This window comes from Cyprinodon tularosa, unplaced genomic scaffold, assembly GCF_016077235.1.
Source record: "Cyprinodon tularosa strain WSP-4 unplaced genomic scaffold, ASM1607723v1 ctg818, whole genome shotgun sequence".
Taxonomy (NCBI): Eukaryota; Metazoa; Chordata; class Actinopteri; order Cyprinodontiformes; family Cyprinodontidae; genus Cyprinodon; species Cyprinodon tularosa.
In genome coordinates this window covers 213,494-236,417 of record NW_024039583.1, presented here as the reverse complement: position 1 = coordinate 236,417, position 22,924 = coordinate 213,494, and the positions used below count along the sequence as shown (strand labels likewise).

Below are 22,924 nucleotides of genomic sequence, written 5' to 3'. Positions count from 1 at the left end.
GAATTTATTGGGGTTATGATGAGACAAATAAACATAGAACCAGGGGGGGGATTAAGCAATACTAGGGGGTTGCCTAGGGCCCCAAGTTCCTGGGGGCCCCATAAAACATGTACATGTATGGTTGATACAACTATTCCTTATTTGTGCACATTAATTATGTTTCTGATAAAAATCCTTTGGCTAAAATGTCATCAGAACGCTTATAATATCAAGTGTTTCTCAGCCCCCCCCCCTTCAGTGTCCACCATATTGGATCAGTCCATTTGCTGCACATGTTCAGAAAGGTCCAAACAGACAGCAGCAAACCATTTGAAAACAAACCATGCAAAGAGCAGTGTTGCTAACTTAGCGCTTTAGTCGCTATATTTAGCCACTTTTCAGACCCCTCTAGCACTTTGATTTCTAAAAAGCTCCTAGCGCCAAATCTAGAGACTTTTTTCTGCAACTGGAGACTTTGGAGACAACATCTAAAAGCAGCGAACTCTGCTCTCCAGAGCGAGTAGATTGGTAACCCCGCCTCCTGCTCTCCTCTATCTTGTCTGCTGTCATGATTCATGCAGCTATTATTTCATCCAAATGAAAAATGGAGAACAGAGAAGCAGATCATGGCTTGTCTACAGTGAAAAGAAGGACTGGGTTATTTACTTTGGCCTTTTTGGAAACACAGGAAGGAGCAATCAGCTAAGTGAGCTTAGTGCTTGGAAAAAATCTTTCATTCCTTTAGAGACAGCATGAAAAGTCAGCTGAGTACAAAACATAGAGAGGAAAACAAGAAGAAAAGGGACAAGAAGAGAGGGACACAACCTAGAACAGATAATGGATGTCTATTCTATTAACATTTCTCTATCTGTAGAATGGGTCTGTTCTATGTGTTGTCTTCTCCATTCAGAGGCCCCCTGCCTGTCTTTGTCTAGGGCCCCACATTTCCTAAATCAGCCCCTGCATAAAGGCGTAAACAACCAGGAAAACAAGCGTGGATTGAAATCCAAAAACCTGAACTCTGCTGCTGGAAACAATAAAACTGCTGAAGCTAAATCCAATTAGATGGGGAGACTTTAAGTTAATCAAGAAATGAATATGGGTCCAAACTTTGACTAGGCCATTCTAGTTCATGACTATATGTTGCTCTAATTGCAGCTCTGTATGTTCAGGGTCTGCATCCTTCCCCCTATTTAACTCCATCCATCCTCCCTTCACTTCTGACATACCTGTTCCTACTAAAGGAATGTATCCCGCAGCATGATGTTACCCCCACCATGTTTCACTGTTGGGCTTTTAGTTGGTTGGAATAAACAAACATAGTTTTCTTTCAGCAATAAGTTTCTTCCTTAAACTTCTCCAGGTTGCGTTTCCTCCCTCCATGTCCTGAGGACGGAGTGAACAGAGCTGTGTGGGATGGTCAGAGATCAGGAGATTATTCTCCAATCAAACCCTGATTTAGAACCATCTGCTGGGTTTGTCCGACTGACCTGATGAGACGTTAGATTGCAATAGAATCCATCAATTTTTGTCATTCATGAATAATCTCCATTTAAACGCTCTTTAGAAGAACTTATTTATTGGTTCCATTATCGCCATCTTGAGGTAAACAGCACGGGATCTCACCAACATGGTCTCATGCAAACTTATAGGGCAATGAACCTGTCCTGTTAGATGTCACCAGGGCGAAGTGTTGGTACCAGTGAACCTACCACCTGTCCTCTGGGTTTGATCTAAATTCCTCTCTGCTTTGACTGTTCTGTTAGATCTTTAGATCCCGTACTGCCAACTGCAGATTAAATGTAATTCACTGCCTGATTATTTCATTGGAACCTTTCTGTTTATTCAAATAGTGCTTTTATTGAGTGAAGCTTCCTTCCCTCTCCAGCAAAAAAAAAAAATAAAAAATTATTCTCTGACTATCCCACTGTATCCAGTAAACGGGGCCCTGTTCTTTTTTTAACCTTGCAGCATCAACAGTCTCTGGATCACTGAGGTCTCGAAACCTACAGGTCACATCATATTCAATTCAATTCAGTTTATTTATAAAGCGCCAATTCACAACACGCGTCATCTCAAGGCCCTTTACAGTTCAACCAGATCATCCAGTCAGATTGATTCAAAACCAGTTGATTGCATCGACTCATTGACTCTTCAGCAATCCCTCACACTAAGCATGCTTGTAGCGACAGTGGAGAGGAAAAACTCCCTTTAAACAGGAAGAAACCTCCAGCAGAACCAGGCTCAGTGTGAGCGGCCATCTGCTGAGGTCGACTGGGGTTCAAGGAGACAGAAGCATAAATATTAAAAGCAGCTGTAAAAGGCGGCTCCGTCCAGGAAAAATACAGCCAGGCAGACGAGCTCCGAGCCAGCTCCCATATCAGAGGATGAAGAGAGCACATCCAATTAGTCACGGTCAGAGAAACAGGACTACACTGGAAAACAGGCTGATCTCCAACATCTATAAACAAAGGTGTTGATGGCAGCAGCACAGCTAATATTTCTCTCCAGGATGGAGTCACAGCCAAACAGGAACAGACCAGATGAAGCTACTATAGGGTGACCAAACGTCCGTGTTTCCCGGGACATATCCGTATTTCACGTCCTGTCCCGGGCGTCCCGGTTTTTTTTTAGAAAGTGAGGAAATGTCCTGATTTCACTGCGCACAACACTCCGTGTGACGTAATCCCTGAGTCGCGTCAGTGCGGGCAGCCCTGTTCTTAATCAGAGGCTCTGTACGAAAACCTAGGACGCATCCTCCAAGGACACGGTCTACCTAGACTGGATCCTTCCAAGTCCTTGAAAATAAGGAGGCCGGAAGAGTTTTGTCTGTAAATTCGAACAGGTCCTCCCTTCAGCGGGTTTTACCGCCGTATGCTCTGTTGCTTAGCAACCGTGAAAGTTGACACACAAAGCAGGAAAAGAATGAATACCGAGGTTTTCAAAACTGTTTGTTTATTTATTTATTTTTTAAAAAGTTAAAGTGAACAAAGACTACACTCACAAGAATCCTGAGTGGAATAAAGGTTCCAACCACCGGTAGCAGGAACAAATCAAATCAAATGTAATGATAGAAACCTTAGTCAGTTAAATAACCTGCTGCTGTCATTCTGCACATCTCTGATGTTGCTGCTATTTTCAAATTACTGTAAAAATGTCCATAGCTGCATATTGGTTATTTATTCTACAGTTTTATATTGTTAAAACACTTTACAGAATTTTATTTTTTATATTTTAACTCTTCCCTATTATGTTATTCTTATACATTTTTCTAAGGTCCTCATTTGTGTGACCATTTTCAATAATCTTTCTGCTGCTGTAAATTTGCCCATTGTGGGACAGTAAAGGGATTTTCTATTCTATTCTATAAAAGGGGTAGAGAGATATAAGTAAATCTAAACAATGTATCTACAAAATGGATCTGCAAAATCTCTAATATTCAACAACAAAAAATACTTAGTTAAGCATATTGTGCAAAACAACAATAAAAAAATGAAACTCCTATCAGATTTATAGTTCCCACTCTGCAGATTTATTAGAATCTGTCCTTAAATTACAGCCAAACCCATTTACACAGTAACAGATAAAAACCTTTAGATAAATCAAACATTACCGCCACATATCTGACTCTATAACCATTAAAACAACTAGTAACAAGTAACACATTTCCTCTCATCACGGAGCAAATCCCGATGATGAGACATTTGTTCTTTCAATCAAACCCCCCCGCCCCCCCACCTAACCCCCCACCCACCCCCACCCCCGGCGCTCCAAGGTGTCCTGGTTTTCCCAAATGAAAATATGGTCACCCTAGCTACTATGAGAAAAAGCAGAGAGAGCAGAACGTTAGAGATTGAACTAACAGATTCTGCAGAATAGGAGAATAGAGATAGAATGATGAAATGGGGTCCCTATGTCGTCCAGCAGTCTTAGCCTATAGCAGCATAACTATAGAGATAGCTCAGGATAACCTGAGCCACTCTAACTAGAAGCTTTATCAACAAGGAAAGTTTGAAGCCTAGCCTTAAAAGTAGACAGGGTGTCTGCATCACAGGCCAAAACAGACATATACAGTGATGAAAATAAGCATTTGAACACCCTGCTATTTTGCGAGTTCTCCCACTTCATGGAGGGGTGAGGAACAGAGCGCACCACTATAAAAACAGAAGAAGAAGTGGAAGTTATCGGTCGCAGCTGATGGGGAGCTGTCCTGTGCTTTGGTAAGTGTTTTAACTGATTGACTTTATTTGGATTGAACTGATCCTTGTGATAAATGTTTGGTTTGTGACCAGGTTTACTGAAAACAATGGGCTTCCAAATGTTTTGTTTTACTAAAGATGAGGACCCAAAATGTAACATAAACCAAGTGGAAAAACAAAGACTTAGACAAGACCTCTGCGTGAAGTTAGAAACATTAAAAGAGACTCAAAAATGTAAAAGAATGATTGAAAACTCCTTGTAAGACGCTAATCTGGTAAGTTAGTTCTAAGTTAGTTCTCCAGGGATAAACAAGGGTTCCTCTAAAGATGTTTGGTGATCATTAGTTTATGTTTTCAGATAACTACTTTTTATAAGTTAAGTTATTAGATGTTGTAGAGCTGATTAATGGTTTTGATTTGTGACCATGCACTTCTAGGCTTAGGATTACTTTTCTGCTACTCAGTTTAGATATGAACGTTCTACACACACACACACACACACGCACACACACACCTACACACACACAATCACTTGCAGTCATGTAGAGGGCATTTCCAAGTATGTTCTTTTTTAAACATGTTTAACACCTTTCCATCTCACATTAGCACAACCCATTCTCTTGTCCCTAACAGGCTCTATGCAGAGCTCCACCATCTCTTCAACTTCAGCCAGCTCCTTTGTTTCCTGTCTTTTTTCATTGACAAACTGATTAGACCATGTGTCTGACCTCAGTAACCACCCAGACACACCTAGACTAATCAGTTTGTCCACTAGTAAAAGACCGGAACCAACGGAGCTGGCTGAAGTTGAAGAGGTAGTGGAGTTCTGCATACGGCCCAGTCATTGTGCTCAGCTACAGCTCAAACTGTATGATGAAAACACAGGGTTTAAAAGTTCACAGCACAGTATGTTCTTCCACTGTACAGCCCAATGCTCTGATGCAATCTACCTGCTCACACTGTACATCCAAAAACCTCACGTCAGACCCAGCGCCGAGAGATGGCGCCGGACGGAATCGTCAATCTGGAAGAAGAAGAAATGTAATTGCCTTGTTTGCACATACGTGGTCCGATTCATAAAATTCTCGCAAGACTGGAGAATTGGCCCCAGCTCTGTTGCCCTGAATCCGATATGTATCTGATCTTTTAAAAAATGACCTGTGTCTGAATGGCCAGGTCGCATTCATCCGACCTGAACCCCATTAATACTCAACTAAGGTCCCTATTCTGCATCTAGCTATGCAGAAGCAGGAAGAAATACAACAACCTTCTTGAAAAGATCGTGTTGTTAGTGCACTGGCTGTGGTTGGGAAATGAGAGATCACTGGATGCACTGCAAAAAATGTAAATCTCAATAATTAATTTTTTCTTAAATTAAGTGCATTTTTTCTTGAATTAAGAAGGTAAGTGAGACACTTTGCCAATGGAATAAGACAATTTACATTTAAATTAAGAAAAAAAACTATTGCATTGTCTTATTTCAAGCGCATAAAATCTTATTTATCTTATTTTAAGAGTAAAAATACTCATTCCATTGGCAGATCATCTTATTAACCTACTCAAATTAAGGGTAAATATACTTACTTTTAGACTTTTTTACTCACTTTTAGATCATTTTTGCAGCGTGAGCTCCAGCACTACCGTCCATATTTCAGAGATGGGAAGTAACGAAGTACAAATACTTACTCGTTACTGTACTCAAGTAGATTTTTCTGATATTTTTTACTTTACTTTACTACTTATTTTTATGGCGACTTTTTACTTCTACTCCTTACATTTTTTAAACAAATATCTGTACTTTCTACTCCTTACATTTTTAAAAATTGGCTCGTTACTTTAGTTTTGAATCATTTCAATGGAGTTACTGTTATTATTTTTCACGTCATCAATACCAAATTCAATCTAATGTGATGGGAATCTACGTTGCATTTGACGCACCACTACAAGATGAATCGACAGATTCGGCGGTATTCATTGGCGGCAAATCATTGCAGCTTGGTGGCGGTGGCGTTAGCATAGTAGCATGGACGACGAGATGATTGAAAATGAACACAACGGAGATCTAGTCCTATTGGCAGACATCCATTTAAAATGTAGGCAACGGCATGAAAAAAGTGGTTTCTACTTTTACTTTTATACTTTAAGTAAATTTACAAGCCTGTACTTTGTTACTTTTACTTGAGTAAAGAAGTTTAATCAGTACTTCCACTTTTACCAGAGTATTTTTTAACACAAGTATCTGTACTTTTACTCATTACGGAAAGTGAGTACTTTTGCCATCTCTGCCATATTTACTTCTGTAGACACAGAGCACGCTCTCTTGTTACATCATCACGTCCTCTACTGCTCATGTGGGAAACATTGTATGTATGCAGTTCAAACATGAGATCACATAAAAGTCGCATATATTTGGAAATGTGAACAACCGAATCGGTTTTCACTAAAAAAATTGGAATTGAACATGAATGCCTGCATTGTGAATGTAGCATTAGCTCCACTCAAAAATTACAAACTCAACTTCCCACATCTTACTTTCAGATCCAAGCATGCCGTCAGGATTCAACCAGTTCTTCGGCTATTTTCTTAAACACTTTCACAGCCTTTATAATATAACCTTTAGAAATATGTCTGTTCTCTACAGCTTGAATGGCTAAAATATTTCCTCCCAAGTAAGCTTCTGTCATTTCTCTGGTAACCAAAATTTTAACTGTGCACTGGAAAAAATCCATATCTAGATAAGTCTTTTTTTTTTTTTTTTTTTTTAATAAGTGCATTTGTTCTTGGAGGTAAAAGAGACATTTTGCCAGTGGAACAGGACAATTTACATTTAAAAGAAGAAAACACAATTGCATTGTTTAATTTCAAATGCATATTCTCTAATTATCTTATTTTAAGAGGGAAACCACTCATTCCATTGGCAAACTCTCTCATTTTTTCTACTCAAATTAAGGGTAGATACACTTAATTTAAGAAATCTTTACTTATTTCTAGATCAATTTTTTAGTGTGAGTCTGATAATTTCTGGATAGTTTAGGTTTAAATCTCACAGGGCATATTCTTGGTGTGCGTTAGAAGGTGCAGTTCAAGTTTGGCTTCACGACTCTTACATATTGACAGCCATGAGCCATCCTGCACCCAGCTCTTCCTCCTACACTGTTTGACCTTCTTCATGGTAAAATGTGTTCCTAATCTTCTTCGCTGCAATGAGGAGTATATCACACATTTAAAAAAAGGTGAATCTTTGCAGAGACAATGGTCTTGATGTTTTAAAATGACGAGAATATTGAAAAGAAATTAGGGATTCTGGCTTTAAGGAAATGTTTGGAATGAAACCTGGTTTGATTGTAACCCTTCCTTAAAAAAACATGCCTTCTGTTAATCAGTCCTGATGATGTTTCTAGTATTACCTACGTTATGGAGCCCAGGCAGAAGTTCAATTGAAGAAACTGTTAACTCACTCTTACTCGCCTCTGACACAGGCCATTCAGCTTTCAACCACACCTTCATGGAAGCTAATCAGCATCCAGACTTCATCTTCATCCAAATCTACATCTCAGTTTGCTACCCAAACCACAGGCAGTGATTTCACTATGTCTGACTTTGATTCAGATGACCCTGATTCAACCCACCTCCATCCCCTCCTCCACCATCGTAGCTAAAGTTTCATCAGAGTGTCATTCCTCTCGGACTCTTACTGGATTTCCTGTCTCATCTCTACCGGTCCGGCAGAAGGCCATCATGTTGAACCTGGTTCTGCCAGAGGTTTTTCCTCTCCACTGTCGCTTCATGCTAGCTCTTCTTTAGCAGGTTTATGCAACCTGTGTTATCCAAGCTGAACTTCCATCTTCCAGGTCCCCTAGTGAAGCACTAGTATCAGCTCACACAGTCCTCTGGATCTCTCCATATAACACTCTATGGACTGACCATCTTCATCCATCTCCACTCCACCACTAGTTTCAGGCCTTGGGGGGAGACATCTCTGTTCTTTACTCCTGTTCATTCATATCAAAGCAAAAATTGACATCAATTGTGTGCCAAAGACTAAAGTAATTCTATCAATAAAATTCTTCTAATTGTCTTTTCTTTCTGTGTGAGTTTTCCAGATTGAATTGAAGTTATTCGGACAGAGCAGTAAGGACAGTCAGACACAGGTGTATGTCCAAAAAGGCTTATTTTATTTAAACCAAAAAATATCAAATATAACCAGTACAATAATGGATCCAGAAAAGAGGTCAAAAGAACAAAAACTACTCAAAATATCTGTGACAGAGCAAGACTAACTCAAACAAACTGACCTCCCTTAATGAGATGTAGGGAAACTTAAATAGTGGCTGATAGGTCCACAAAAGAAACACATGGAGAAAAAAAAAACATACAAAAAACTAAAGTAAAGCAAAAACCGAATTTCCCCCATTGCACTGATGTGGTACGGTCCAAATCAACTCAGCCCCTTGGCTACATGCTGGTCCCTCAGCCAAGGGACTGGAGCAACAGCAAAACTCAAAAAGAATATAAATTAAACAAAATCATATAATCCAATTTAATTCAATTCAGTTTATTTCTATAGCGCCAATTCACAACATGTCATCTCAAGGCACTTTACACCACTTAACAACCAGATCATCCAGTCAAATTGATCCAAAGTTTTCTAACTAAGGAAAACCAGCTGATTGCATCGATTAATTGACTCTTCAGCAATCCCTCACACTAAGCATGCTTGTAGCGACAGTGGAGAGGAAAAACTCCCTTTGAACAGGAAGAAACCTCCAGCAGAACCAGGCTCAGTGTGAGCAGCCATCTGCTGAGGCCCACTGGGGTTCAAGGAGACACAAGCAGACATAGAAAAGGTTACTGTAAAAGGCGGCCCCATCCAGGAAACACAGCCAGGCAGACCAGCTATATAAGCGCTATATAAGTACATACCATTTACCATTTACCATGTCAGAGGATGAAGAGAGAACATCCAGCCAGTCACGGTCATCCATCCATCAATCCATTTTCTGTCATGCTTATCCCAAGCGAGGGGTGCTGGTGCCTATCTCCAGTTGTCTACAGGTGAGAGGTGGGATCCACCCTGGACAGGTCTCCAGTCCATCGCAGAGCAACACAGAGACACACAACTATTTACACACACACTCAAACCTAAGGAGAATTTAAACAGAAGCAAATTAACCTAACAGTCATGTTTTTGGATTGTGGGAAGAAGTCAGAGTACCCGGAGAGAATCCTCACATGCACAGGGAGAACATGCAAACTCCATGCAGAAAGACCCTGGCCAGGAATCAAACCTGAAACCTTCAGGCAGCAGTGCTGCCCACCCACAATCATAACAATAACTGGATCAAATAAAGAATGAGCAGTACATTTGGAATAAATTGTAGTAGTGATGAATAAATTCTAAATAAGGAGATGTTCTATAAATGAAACCTTGTATGAAAAAACAAAAGGATATAAATGGTGTTTGTTACTACATCTTTGTGGCTGTAAATGCAGCCATCACGTGCTAAATGTAGAAACATTTAAAGCAGTCTATCCTTTCAGGTCCCTTTTGTTCGCTTGTATATTTCTGTAACATAGACACAGCATCACATGGGCTTACCACAGGAACACCGTCTGTGCCTGGTGGCTCTCCTAACAACTATCAGAATGCCTAATTAAATTGCACATGTAAGCTGGGATTTTCCTATCACTGTTTAAGTAAGTCACTGGATATATAGGTGACCTGAGGTGCTTCCTATGTGGGGAATTAAAGGGTCCTGCAGAAATATTCGAAATTGCTTCTCCAACCCCCCTGTCTTTAATTTGACAAGTTCAAACCTTTTATTAGGATTTTACATGGCAGACCATAAGTGGTTAATTATAGTGGAAGCAAATTAAGAGCTACGCTATGTTTATGCCTCAGGTACCCTGAGTCATACTTTGTAGAACCAGCTGTTTCTACAAGTATTCTGGTTTATATATTTATAATATCAATTCAATTGAGATTATTTATGTAGCATCAATTTGCAACACATGTCATCTTAAGGCACTTTAGAGTGACAATTCAGCCAGATCATCAAGTCAGACTGTTTCAAAGTTACCATCCATCCATTTTCTCCCGCTTGGTCCTTGTCAGGATCCGGCAGTCTATGAGCGGCAGGCGGGTACACCCTGGACAGGTTGCCGGTCTGTCGCAGGGCAACAAAAAGACACACAACCACGCACACCTAAAGCTGGGCACAGACTGTATGATATTTTCAATCGTACTCAGCTATAGCTCAAACTGTATGATGAAACCACAGGATTTAAAAGTTCACAGCTAACAATGATTGTTTATACGCTGTACAGCCCGACGCTCTGATGCGATCTACCTGCTCACAATGCACATCCAAAAACCACGTCTGTCTCAGCGCCTAGAGATGGCGCGGGTCACACTCATCAACCTGGAAGAAGATGAAGAAGAACTCCCATGTTTGCACATGCGCAGTGCGCCAGGTTCTGGTAAATCGGCTTATAGCTCTGCTTCATCAGCAGGATTTACCCAAGAACACCTCATGAGGGCCGACTGCCGGAGTCAATGGTGAGAACACGGGGAGAATGTGCAGAAAGACCTCGGGCCAGGAATCAAACCCGGAACCTTCTTGTTGGAGGGCAAGAGTGCAACCCCCTGCACCACAGTGCAGCAGGTTAAATCTTTCCATCTCGGAAAAACCAGCTGATTGGTTCCAGGCACTGAGTTTGCAGGATTCTCTCCCCCTGAATGAGCAGGTAGAGTCAGTAGACATTCGCTTGCATCGGGTGAAGTCGTCAATAATCTCCTTTATTTTATTCCCATTCAGGATCAGGCTGTTGTCTCTGCACTGGCCCACCTGCTGCTTCACCTCCTCTCTGTTGTCCAGGTGCTTGTTGTCTCTGATGAGGCCCGCCATTGTGTCATTAGAAAACTTCACAGTGTAATTGGAGATGAACCTGCGGACGCTGTCATGTGTCTTCAAAGTGAGCAACGAGGGGCTCAGGATGCAGGCCTGATGGGAGCGGGGGATTAATGAGAACATGATCCAAACATACCCTTTCCCACTGGACAAAAAAACCTGTGTTAAACAACTCAAAGCAACCCACGCTAAAACCACCTCGGCTCTGACGGGCATGCTGTGGGAACACCAGAGCTGGGTCGACCTGCTTAATTACGTGATACCATTGAATGCAGCGTACGGACGTCAACACACCGTGCCAGTTGCTACTGATCTAACAAGCAGAATCGACTCTGCTTACATTCGATAAACATGGAGCAGCTCTGGTGAGAGGAATTCAGACAGATAATAGAGAGAAACAATAAAGCACACTGACTACGTCCTGCCTTCCTTCCATATTGCTCTCCATTGTTTATTTTCCCGATTTTTGTCGCACTGATTACATCATCAATGCTAACCCAGCGTGATGATGTCACCAGACTCACAGCGGTGGGGGGACAGAGGCCATGCAGCTAGTAGTGAGGGGTTAGGCCAGCTTTTTATGCCAGTGGGAAGGGAGCCAAATGTTGATTGTTATCGGGTCGACCCTTGTTTGAAAAACACGCGTTAACCCGCTATTTTCTGTTGGTCAATTCAATTTGTATTTGATGAGAAAAAAGTATTTTATACAACACAGTATGTAATATAATGGATGATTGGATAGAAGGATGAACCCATCTTTAATTTCTCCTTCTGTTTAAAATGTTTTCACTACTCATGATGTTCCAGCATCTCTCTATAGGATAAACCACATCTTATTCTGTATTTTTTTTATTTACATTAGAAAAACACCAGGGAAATTATAAAAAATAAGAAAATAATAATGGCTGCAATGGTGTATAATCATCTTCCCAGAATTTTTCCCAACCCATCGGGCATCTGTGTTCTCCCTTGAAATGCGGAAACCCTGCAGCAGTATACATTTAAAGCACCTCTGATTCCTGCTGTGAGAGAAGGTAGCAGTGGGCTTGAATGATAAAATTGCGTTGTCAAGGTAACAGGTTGTTCTGAAGATTGCAAATATGTCGTGTTGGTGATGCTCCTATACAATATTTTCCCCCTGCAGCCCTATGTAGCAGCTCTCACGGTGAGCCAGGTAGCTGCAGATGAAATGTCCTTTGCATTCATAATTCAGAGCTCTCTAATAGCCAGTCTATCTTCATCAACATCGCTGAGATTATTCTCCGCAGATCTCATTTGCAAAAGCCAAATTGTAGCTGTCGGAAACCTTCAGGTGGCTCTGCGATTTCTTTCGAATGATTAATGAGAAAAGATGTGGAAAGTGGTGGAGAATAGAGATACACTGAGGCAACCTTTAACATGGCTCCTGAAGTAACCATGGATACCTCTATTTCATGGATGGAGTAATTTTAGCTGGAGTGGGTTCTGAGGGAAACATATCACTGTTCTCTCGATGTCAGCCATTGTCATGTCTTTGTCGTCATGTTGAACTATGGATGTGTCACAGCTTGGATGATCTGGTTCTGATAATAATTTACATAACAGACTGCAAAGCAGTGGAAATACACGGATGTCTCAAATGTTTTGTTTGTAAACACAGCAGAGAGACGGGATGATTCATTTAAAGTGAATAAAGAGGATCCAAACTGCAACATTCATATGAGCAATACTCATAGTGGCACTGGCTGGCAGCTCTTGGTCGATCTGGGGGAGGCAGTTGAGATTCCCGGATTACATCGCAGCCACGACACTCCGCCCGGACATGGTGCTGTCATCAACTTCCACCAGGCAGGTTGTGCTGCTTGAACTAACTGTTCCTTGGGAGGACAGAATAGAGGAAGCCCAGGAGAGGAAGAGGGCTAAATACACAGAACTTGTGGCTGAGTGCCGGAGGAATGGCTGGAAGGCCCGCTGTGAGCCTATTGAAGTGGGCTGCAGGGGCTTCGCAGGCAGATCTCTACACCGTGTCCTTGGACTCCTAGGGATTTGCGGTCTGCAGAGACGAAGAGCAACCAAGAACATCTTGGAAGCAGCTGAAAAGGCTTCACGGTGGCTCTGGTTGAGGAGGGGGGAGGCGTGGCGTAGTGCGCTACCTGGACACAAGTCGGGGAACTGATCACCCCCGGCTGGGTCGCCCGAGTGAGGGTGTATGACTAAGACCCGAAACACCCAGTGATCTCGGGAGAGTCACTGAAGATGTGTCCAGGTTGCACCACTAGGTGTATTACAATCCTAATAGTGCAGAAAGCCAGCTTCTGTGGTAAGTTGGAGTTGTTTTAATGCTCCACAGAGAAGAAGAGGTGGCAGCCATCACCCCATCAGCCAAGGGGGAATATAGGAGACAGCGATGACAAAGACAGAGCTGTCCGTAGGTAAGCCACCAGGGGTTTGTCTGTTAATGAATCTGAAAGGCAAAACTTATCTAGATGTACACTTGAAAAAGTCACGGAAAGTCAATGAGAGCAGACTGAAGAATGATACTGTGATGATTCAGTTTCATTTAAGATTCAACATTGCATCAGTGAAAGGAAAGCAATGCCAGGTTCATCTTTAACATCTTACAAATATAAACGGTTTTATTTCTTTTTATGCCTTTAGTCTCCAAATAAAAAAAAAAGGTTTGTCTTATTCTAGAGTGTTAAAATGCTAAAAAAAAATAAATAAATAAAAAAACTGGGATCATCATCTGAATCAATACTGCAGATAATATTTACATTGGGAATACAGATGATAAATGTCTTTGTGAAAATGAGTCAGCCCTGTTGAGCGCTCTCTGGCTCCATCTGCTGGGCATATCTGGCACCTCCATGGACACACTGTTTGCAGAGAGCTGCAGCACTCTGGAAAATGTGATCACTCCCACTTAGCTTTCAGGACTGTCTAATTTGGATGTAATAAAGACCTTTTTTTTTTACCAAGCTGTCTGGATTTTTAAGTGATAAAGGAGAACGATAAAAAACACAGTGAATGGCAGAGACTCCACTCTTAATCCAAAGTAGGGTTGTGAACTCCGTGAAACAAAAAAGGGACATCTCATGTGCGTGCCAGCTGACCTGACTACCTTCACCCCTCCTGGCATGGTGATTTTTTATTTTTTTTTTTAGCCCCCCTTTGTGTGTGAAATTGTTTTTTTAGTTTTATTATTTGACTCAAATCTGCATTGAATTAGATGCATATTTGTGAGTGACATTAACACATGGAAAACAAATTATCCAGCAATTCACTTGAATACAAAATAAAAACTTTGCTGAATAAAATAAGTGCCTTAAGCCTGTCCTGCTTAACTTCAAACTGTAGAAATAAATATAAAAAAATAAATAAATAGTTCATATTTTTGGTGCAACAGCAAACTTGTAAACATATGTGTGCATTTAATGCAATGACTGTAGGCTACAGTTGTAAAACAGGAAAAAAAATATCATTAGCTTAATGCCACATATTGTGGTGAATGCCTACTTTTTTCACATGTATTTCCTCTGAGCTCTTACAGCAGTAAGGAGTTGTTTGTCCTTGAGTGCTGCAGAGTAAAGCTGAGTAACTCTGCTTTAACCCATCCCCTTGGGGAGCGGTGGGCTGCCATTGTGCGGCGCCCAGGGAGCAGTGTGGGGTTAAAGGCCAATTTATGCTTCTGACGCAAAGCCTCTGCAACTGTCAGATTTGTCTCTGAAAAAATCCTGACTACGCGTCGGGTGGTCGCAAAACCCGCGCAGACCTCAAACGGAAGTGTGCAGACAAAAAGCAGCTGTGATTAGTCCTTAGTAGGCCTTTTCAGCTGTCTGTGTGGTCGTCCTTCTCGATTCGGTGCCAAGGCCCCCCATTTTTAAAAACCGAGGAGCAACTACGATGGACAACTACAACAAAAGGTTAATCGAGGAGTTTTGAAAGTACAACCACTTGTACAATGCCTCAGACAAATTATTTTAAAATGCCATGGTCTCGTAAGAGACCACAATCCCATCGGCGGATGGACTTGCGAGTTCTCGAATAAGCTGCCCCTTGCACTTTTGAACTGCTGTGCGTCCCTAGATATTCCAGACCGACGGTGCAGAAACATACCAGCAAAAGTGGTTTGCGACCAGACCCAAGCGACATTTGATGTGTGCCGTTCCAGAAGTCTAATCTGCCCTTTAAGCAGCGTTAGCATTTAAATTACTCAGTTCGTCCCCCATACTGCTCTGTTGTCTCCCACTATCTTCTCCGTGAGAACACTCAACCAATGGGATGAGGGGATTCTGGATCGTTACATGTATGATGTCAGCTCATTGGTCACAACGCAGGACAGGGCCCGGGAATAAATTTACTGTGTATTTTGTAATGTGCCCTTGTTCTTCATTTTCCATCAGCTTTTTACTGATTATTTTTTACTCTCATAGTAATACGGGAAAAAGTACCTTTTCCACTAAATACGGGACAGGTACTTCTATTTCTAAATATGGAACGATTCCATTTTCCAAGGGACGGTTGGCAACCCTAATCCAGAGTCAGATACCTTCATTCATTTCAGTTCTTTTAGATCAGACAAACTAGCAGACGCAGAAAATCAAAACATGGAAACTGCTGGAAATTCAGAAAACAGATTTTCCAACATTTCTGTTGGAATCCTGACTCACTAAAAATATAGAAGAACCAACCCAAAATTAAAAAGACAGCCCGTTGAAAATAACGACAAGCTGAAGAAATAACAACAATAGTGGCTAACAACAAGGCTAATGCCGTTTCTCAATTCAAATAACGCAATCATGGACTCATGTTCTCTCCAAATACGTACGAACTATGGGAGAACGGGAGCATGCAGAATAAATCTGGGTTAATTGGAACAAAAGCATACTGATGACATCACCACATCTAAAGCTAGTCTGGAGCCGCATTTAATCTCCTGTTAATAATAGTCTCTAGATCAGGGGTCACCAAGAGTCCATCCAGAACCAGATGAGGTGGCCTCAGCATCTTGTGTAAAAAGAACAACTAATCAGTGGGCTAAGTTTGAAATGTTATTTTATTCTGTTGTCCTTCATTTTTAATCATTAATAGAGCATTCATCATATTAATCATATAGAGCATTTGAAGAGATTTCTAAATGACAATATCTAAAAGGAAAAAAAATATGTTTTTTTATGTAATTTTAGGTGAATGCCATCATGTTCATATAGGTAAGTATAGGTAGTTTAATTAATTAGCCCTCAGCAAGGTTGTTAGTGCATGTCGTTGCGGCAACCCTCGAACACGTTGGTGGACAGGGAAGCTGTCAAGCTGAGAAGGAGTCCTATCTGGCTTTATTGACCTGTTGGATTCCAGAAGCAGCTGATATGTAGCAGCAGTCAAAGCAGCAGGTGGCTCAGCTGGTCACAGAGGCAAGAACTTGGGCATGGGAAGAGTTCGGAGAGGCCATGGAGAAAGACCTCCGTACGGTATTGAAGCAATACTAGTCCACAATCCAGCATCTCAGGAGGGAGAAGCACTGCAGCACCAACAATATTTATAGTGGGGGTTGGTGTGCTGCTGACCTCGACTCAGGACGTCGTATGTCGGTGGGCAGAGAACTTCAAAGACCTCCTTAAATAAGTAGAAAGAGTTGCCTCATTTATGCTCACATAATCCTCTTTCTGCAGCCAAGTTTCTGTAAGGCAACATGAATCCCCTCTCCAATCCCCTTGATGGCAAACACAAATAAACAGGGTCCTCTTCATTAGGTTCAACAATTTATTTCAAAAATATAATTGATACCGATATGAAATATCCATAAAAAATAATCAAAGAAAGAAATTTTGTAGAAGTGGGAGTATTGTACATCCTTACACATGAGAACCTTTTACTTTCTGGTAAATATAGTATTTTAATAATGATTAATGGATCTTAACTTAAACTAAATTTAGATTTATAACAAACACTTAACAGAATAAATATGATGGAGCTAGTAGTACATTTTCTATGGCACATAATGAGATTAAGGAGAATGAAATGGCAGACAGGATGCCTAAGGAGAGAACCAGTAAGTTAAGGATAGGTATTAATGTTAGTTTTAGTATAACAGAAATAAAGCGTATAATTAAACAAAAAACAAAAGAGAGGTGCCAAAAGTTATGGGATGAAGAAGGTGGTTTTATAAGATCCAAATGAGAATTGGACAAATGAGAACAGAAAGAAACAGTAGAGATAATTATTTCACCACTTAGAATCAGACAACTGGATTGAAGAGATGATTATTTCTGATAGGGAAACAGGCAGGGAAATGTTTCTGTGGGGAAGATGAGACAGTGGAACATGTTATTTAAGAGTTGTAGGAAATATTTGATTCAGAGAAAAAAGTTATTTGGTAAACTTTGTCATATAAAAATAATATTTGATATTGTTGTTTTACTGCAAAATGATTCGGGAAGCAGAGGATATCAGCCGATATTTGAGTTTTTGAAACAGAAAGTTGGATAATAAGTTATTGTTTTTTTTGTTGTTTTTTTTGTTTTTTTTTTCAGAGGATGTAATTGATTTATTTTATTTTTCACAGGGAAGACAAGGATTAGTCAACCTACACAGAAGAGTGCTTTAACAACAGAGACATTCTTTTTTTTTTTTAAGTTTTTAAAAGTTTAGAACATACAGATAAACAAAGAAACAAACAGAACCCAAATGCACAGATTGAAACCTAAATCACTACAGTTTACATGACATATATTGCACACACACACACATCAAATGTATATATAATCATATACACGAGAATACATACAAACATTAGGGGGCAACCGAGGGGAGAGTCCATAAAAGAGATTATTCAGCTTAGTCAGACCCTTGAAAAGTGTTCCAGAGAGGGATGGATATTGTTTTTTTTTTTCTTTTCTTTTCTTTTTTTTTTATGCATGCGGTCCACACTCCTTACCAGTTGGTGGCGGTAATGCTCACCTAAGGTATTTGCCAAACCCTCAATTAGTTTCAAGAAGAAGAAGAAGAGAACCGAATAGAAGAAGAAGAAGACAATAAAAACAGCCGGAGCTTGGAAGATCAAAGTCTCGTTATCAAAGACATTTGGTAATTTCCTCATTTAGGCTTTTTATTTTATTTATTCATTTGATGTAATGAAGTGACAGTGTGATGCTGACTGGCGGTTGTGGTGGTGTTTTAAACCGGAACTGTTTCCTGATGCTTTTTCTCCTGCTCGGTTAATAAGCTGTTTACCCGCGAGCTTCATTCAGGCACATTTTAATTACAGCGTTAAACTAGATTTATTCTGTTTGGATGTAAGGTTAGTTCAAACCGGACTGTTTGTTTTTTCTTTTAAAGCCGCCTGTTCTTATTCTGGTTAAATATTTATATGATCTGTTGTTCATTTTATTCCTTAAAACCTTTTTTTTTAAATCAAATGTTTTCCTTTAACGACGTCCATAATATTCCCATAATTCAACAGATGACCTTTTATATTAAAGGCTACTATTATTTATTGTTTACAAACCAGGAAAGTGACATCAGTTCCATCTTTATTGCAAGATTAAAAAAACACATTATTGTCTGTGTAACCAGGAGCTGATTTAGGAAATGTGGGGCCCTAGGCAAAGACAGGCAGGGGGCCCTCTGACTGGAGAAGACAAAACATAGAACAGAGCCATTCTCCAGATAGAGAAATGTTAATAGAATAGACATCCATTATCTGTTCTAGGTTGTGTCCCTCTCTTCTTGTCCCTTTTCTTCTTGTTTTCCTCTCTATGTTTTGTACTCAGCTGACTTTTCATGCTGTCTCTAAAGGAATGAAAGATTTTTTCCAAGCACTAAGCTCACTTAGCTGATTGCTCCTTCCTGTGTTTCCAAAAAGGCCAAAGTAAATAACCCAGTCCTTCTTTTCACTGTAGACAAGCCATGATCTGCTTATCTGTTCTCCATTTTTCATTTGGATGAAATAATAGCTGCATGAATCATGACAGCAGACAAGATAGAGGAGAGCAGGAGGCGGGGTTACCAATCTACTTGCTCTGGAGAGCAGAGTTCGCTGCTTTTAGATGTTGGCGCCAAAGTCTCCAGTAGCAGAAAAAAGTCACTAGATTTGGCGCTAGGAGCTTTTTGAAATAAAATTATTATCAGAAACATAATGTGCACAAATAAGAAGTAGTTGTATTAACTGTACATGTAAACAGAGTTTTATGGGGGCCCCAGGAACTTGGGGTCCTAGGCAAATGCATAGTATTGCATAATGGTAAATCCCCCCTGTGTGTAAAGATACTGTCTGTATTTGCACATGTGAGCCAATATGGCCTCGTCACTCTTAACCCGACCCTAAAAAGTATTCAACTTAACAATAATGTCAAACTTTAGAGATGCAGGTCTGTTTAAAAATAACTATGTTGATCCAGAAAAGCTGTTTGAGTTTCTGTGGAATAACTGTTGCTCCTCTGTCTCATCTGCCTCCTTTTTCTTTTTGTTCTCTCTTTTTTTTTTTTTCCCATTCTTTTTTTATTGTAAATGATGAAATCAGTCAGTTTTTACACAGAAAATGAGTTATACTTTGATTTAAAATTGATTTAAAAAAAGGTTATTTAATATATATATATGTATTTGTGTGTATAAGTGAAACATGGTAGCTTTTACAGAATCTCATACAGCAAAGGTCACCAGAAAAATCACCCTCTGATTTAACAATTTACTTTAGTCTAGCATAGTAAAGAAAAAAGGGTGCGGTTTTTATATCTTAGTGTCTTCTTATTACAGGAAAATTGTAAGACTTAATTCTGTCTTTGTGTTTTAAAATTGCTAAACCATTAAGAAAAAGTCAAACCTTTGCTGGTTATCTGTGTTGCAGTTGGTGTCCCTTTAAGCAATGATGTTGCACGGCTTCAGGAGCAGCAAGCAGGATTTCACATTTGGATCATGGAAGGTGACCGCAGCCAAAAACCACATCATGAAGTCTAAAGACGTTGAACGGTCAGTATGTTTCCCTAAAATCTAAAGTTTTTTTTTAGGTCTTTACTTTCATATTTAATGTGGTATTTAAAGATATTGGGATTAATTATGGATCCATTGAAGATAGAACCACATACTAGGGCTGTCCCAATAAAACGTTTTAATTTGGGATATTAAAGCTTTGACAATCCGATATTGAGCCGGTAAGATATTTGTACCCAAAGCATTTTGCTTTTATTACTTATTTTGTAAAGTCGAATGTTGGAAAAAGCCTGATGAAGTGATATTATTAAAACACGGAACAATAACAACTCACCGATATAATACTAACCTATGGGTTCTAGAAATGTAAACAGAAGCAGAGTTTCTATCCTTGTGACAATATCAGCGATATTAGATGCAGGCCGATATAATCCAAGATTATCTAGATGAGCAGATATATCCCAGAATGCTTTGCAAGACCTCTCCTCACAAAGCATTATGGGATTTATTTTATTAACACAAACAAACTGAAGCCGAGTCCTCTTCCCTTAATTCCTACAAAATATTTAAGTCTTTTTTTTTTTTACACGGCACTAGTGGCTCGTTTTCTGACAGCAGGTTGACAGGAAAGAGGGAATGAGAGGGGAGAGACATGCGGCAAAGGACCACAGGCTGGAGTCCAACCGGGGTCGGCCGCGTCGAGGACCAAGGCCTCCTTACATGGGTGGTGCGCGCTAACAACTGCACCACCTGCACGCCCATATTCAAGTCTTTGAAGGCAACATAAATCAATGTGATTATCACAGATCAAATCATTAACTAGCAGACTTTTGGAAGAATCTCCTATTGGAGTTATTTTCATGTTAATTAGATTATCATGATTTACTCCTTTGGGAATTTTTCCAAATATATTAGATTTTGGTCGTGGGCAAGACACTGTCCTGATGGAGTAAAGAGGAGGGGGGAGCAGTAGAGAAGCTGCAGAGATGTGTGTTTAACTACAACTCTGCTTCCTGGTCTGCACCCTGGGTGGTCAGGGTTTTGGAGGACTAATAAATGTGGCCAGATTCCTAGAAAGAAGAGCTGCACCATCCAAAGTGGGATGGATGCCGTCTCTCCGAATCAGACCAGGCTTTCCCCAAAAGGATTGCCAATTATTAATGTAGCCCACGTTGTTTTCAGGACACCACCTAGACAACCAGCGGTTGAATGACGACATGCGGCTGAACATGTCATCACTGGACAGATCAGGGAGGGGACCAGAGAAAATTACCGAGTCCCACATTGTTTTGGCAAACTTACACACCGAAGCAACACTAATTTTAAGTGTCATTACCGCCAGCGTGAATAATAATCTTATGCTACGTTCAAACCGCAAGCAGCAGAGGCAGCAGCAGCAGCTAGTTTACATGCAAAGTCAATGGTTGATGTGCTTTAAGGTGCAGCAAAAGAGAAATAATATTTGAAGGCAGGATGGTAAACTGGATGAACTGACTGCAAGGACAAAGTTTTCAGGTGGACTTTCTCACTTAAAAACATATTAAAAACACTTTTTACCCACTGATCACAGCAAATATAGCCGCCATTGTTGCAGGCAAAGAAAGGATCGGGTAGCTCCGCCCAACGCGCATCAGAACCACTTTTCGACCGCGCAGCTAGAGCAGCAAAGACTCTTCAGCCGTGGGTCAGAACTAAACTTGTACAAGCATTGAAAATGAGGCAGAACGTACGTTATTGCTGCCTCTGCTGCGTGTGCTCTGATCGCAGCATTAAGCCTCTTTCCCACTGAAAATAACAGGTTGTTTTTCAAATGTGTGTCGACCCGCTAACAATCGGCATTTGGCTCCCCTCCCATTGGAAAATAAAGCTGGTCTAACCCATCGCTGGCAGCTGCATGGTCTCTGTCCCGCCCGCCGCTGTGTGTCTGGTGATGATGTCAGTGTGACAGAAGTCAGGAAAGTAAACAATGGAGAGCAACTTGGAAGAAGGTCAGGGCGTAGACCAGGAGTCTTATTTAAGTCTTCTATAAGCCTCATATGGCAAAAAAAAAAAAGGGCTTTTCGATATTTGGTGCTTTAAGTTTAAACGCAGCATGAGGTGAGGGAGGAGCAGTGAACGCTCTCACCGCGTGGAATTCACCGCTCGCCGCTTCACAGCGCGGTTTGCATGTATTAGGTTTCTGTTGGATGCATGAAATTATAGAAACATGATAAAGAAATCAGATGTTATTTTTATTTTGGGTATTTGGGGAATAAATGGAAGAAAGTTCCCATCTGTGCTTTAGAGCGCTACCTGTTCGTTCTGTGTTTTCTATGCTTGCAGCTAAACTAGCAGCAGTAGTGCAGTTTGGAGATGCAATCCACTTCTTATTTCTATCTTTGCTCTCCTCTAATTTATCCAAAAGTTTTGCCATCACACTTTTTCTCTCCCAGCTTGGTGGTCGGCTGCATATTTATCATATTTATCTTGCCTTCCCTGAAAATGCCTTACCTTACAAAGCAAACAGGTTTTAATGATGGGTGAGAAACTTGACCTCTTTTCATTCTTGTCCTTTTCCAGGTTATCAGATGAACTGAACATGCCTTCACTTCCTGAGATGTTGTTTGGCGATAACGTCCTGCGGATCCAGCATATGGACGGCTACGGCATTGAATTCAATGCCATTGATGCTCTTAAGCGAGTCAACAATATGGAAGACACTGTGAAGGTAGCCTGTGCTCAAGAATGGCAGGAGAGCAGGTATGATAACGGGTCATTTAGGGTCGCTCATTTCTCCAATTCTCCTTCTCACTTTTACCTCCGGAGAAAAATACAAAGTTTTCTCCACCTGTTTCCGTTAGCTATAGGTGTCCTGGGGTCCGTTTCACCAAGACAGTCTCCTCAACCTCTGTCTCTGTTGCCATAGTAACATCCTCCCCAGAGCTGACCTGG

General features: G+C 40.6%; 1 protein-coding gene across 2 annotated transcripts in view; it reads left to right on the top strand.

Annotated features, from left to right (window-relative positions):
- The first annotated feature begins 18,054 nt into the window (after positions 1-18,054).
- Positions 18,055-22,924, top strand: part of tiprl (TIP41, TOR signaling pathway regulator-like (S. cerevisiae)) — a 32,923-nt gene continuing 28,053 nt past the window's right edge. For both annotated transcript variants that reach the window (XM_038272107.1, XM_038272106.1), the window contains exons 1-3: positions 18,055-18,151; positions 19,911-20,032; positions 22,553-22,732. In XM_038272107.1, coding sequence (XP_038128035.1) covers positions 19,929-20,032; positions 22,553-22,732 — 284 coding nt within the window. In that variant the 5' untranslated portion in view covers positions 18,055-18,151; positions 19,911-19,928. The remainder of the gene's footprint in view (positions 18,152-19,910; positions 20,033-22,552; positions 22,733-22,924) is intronic.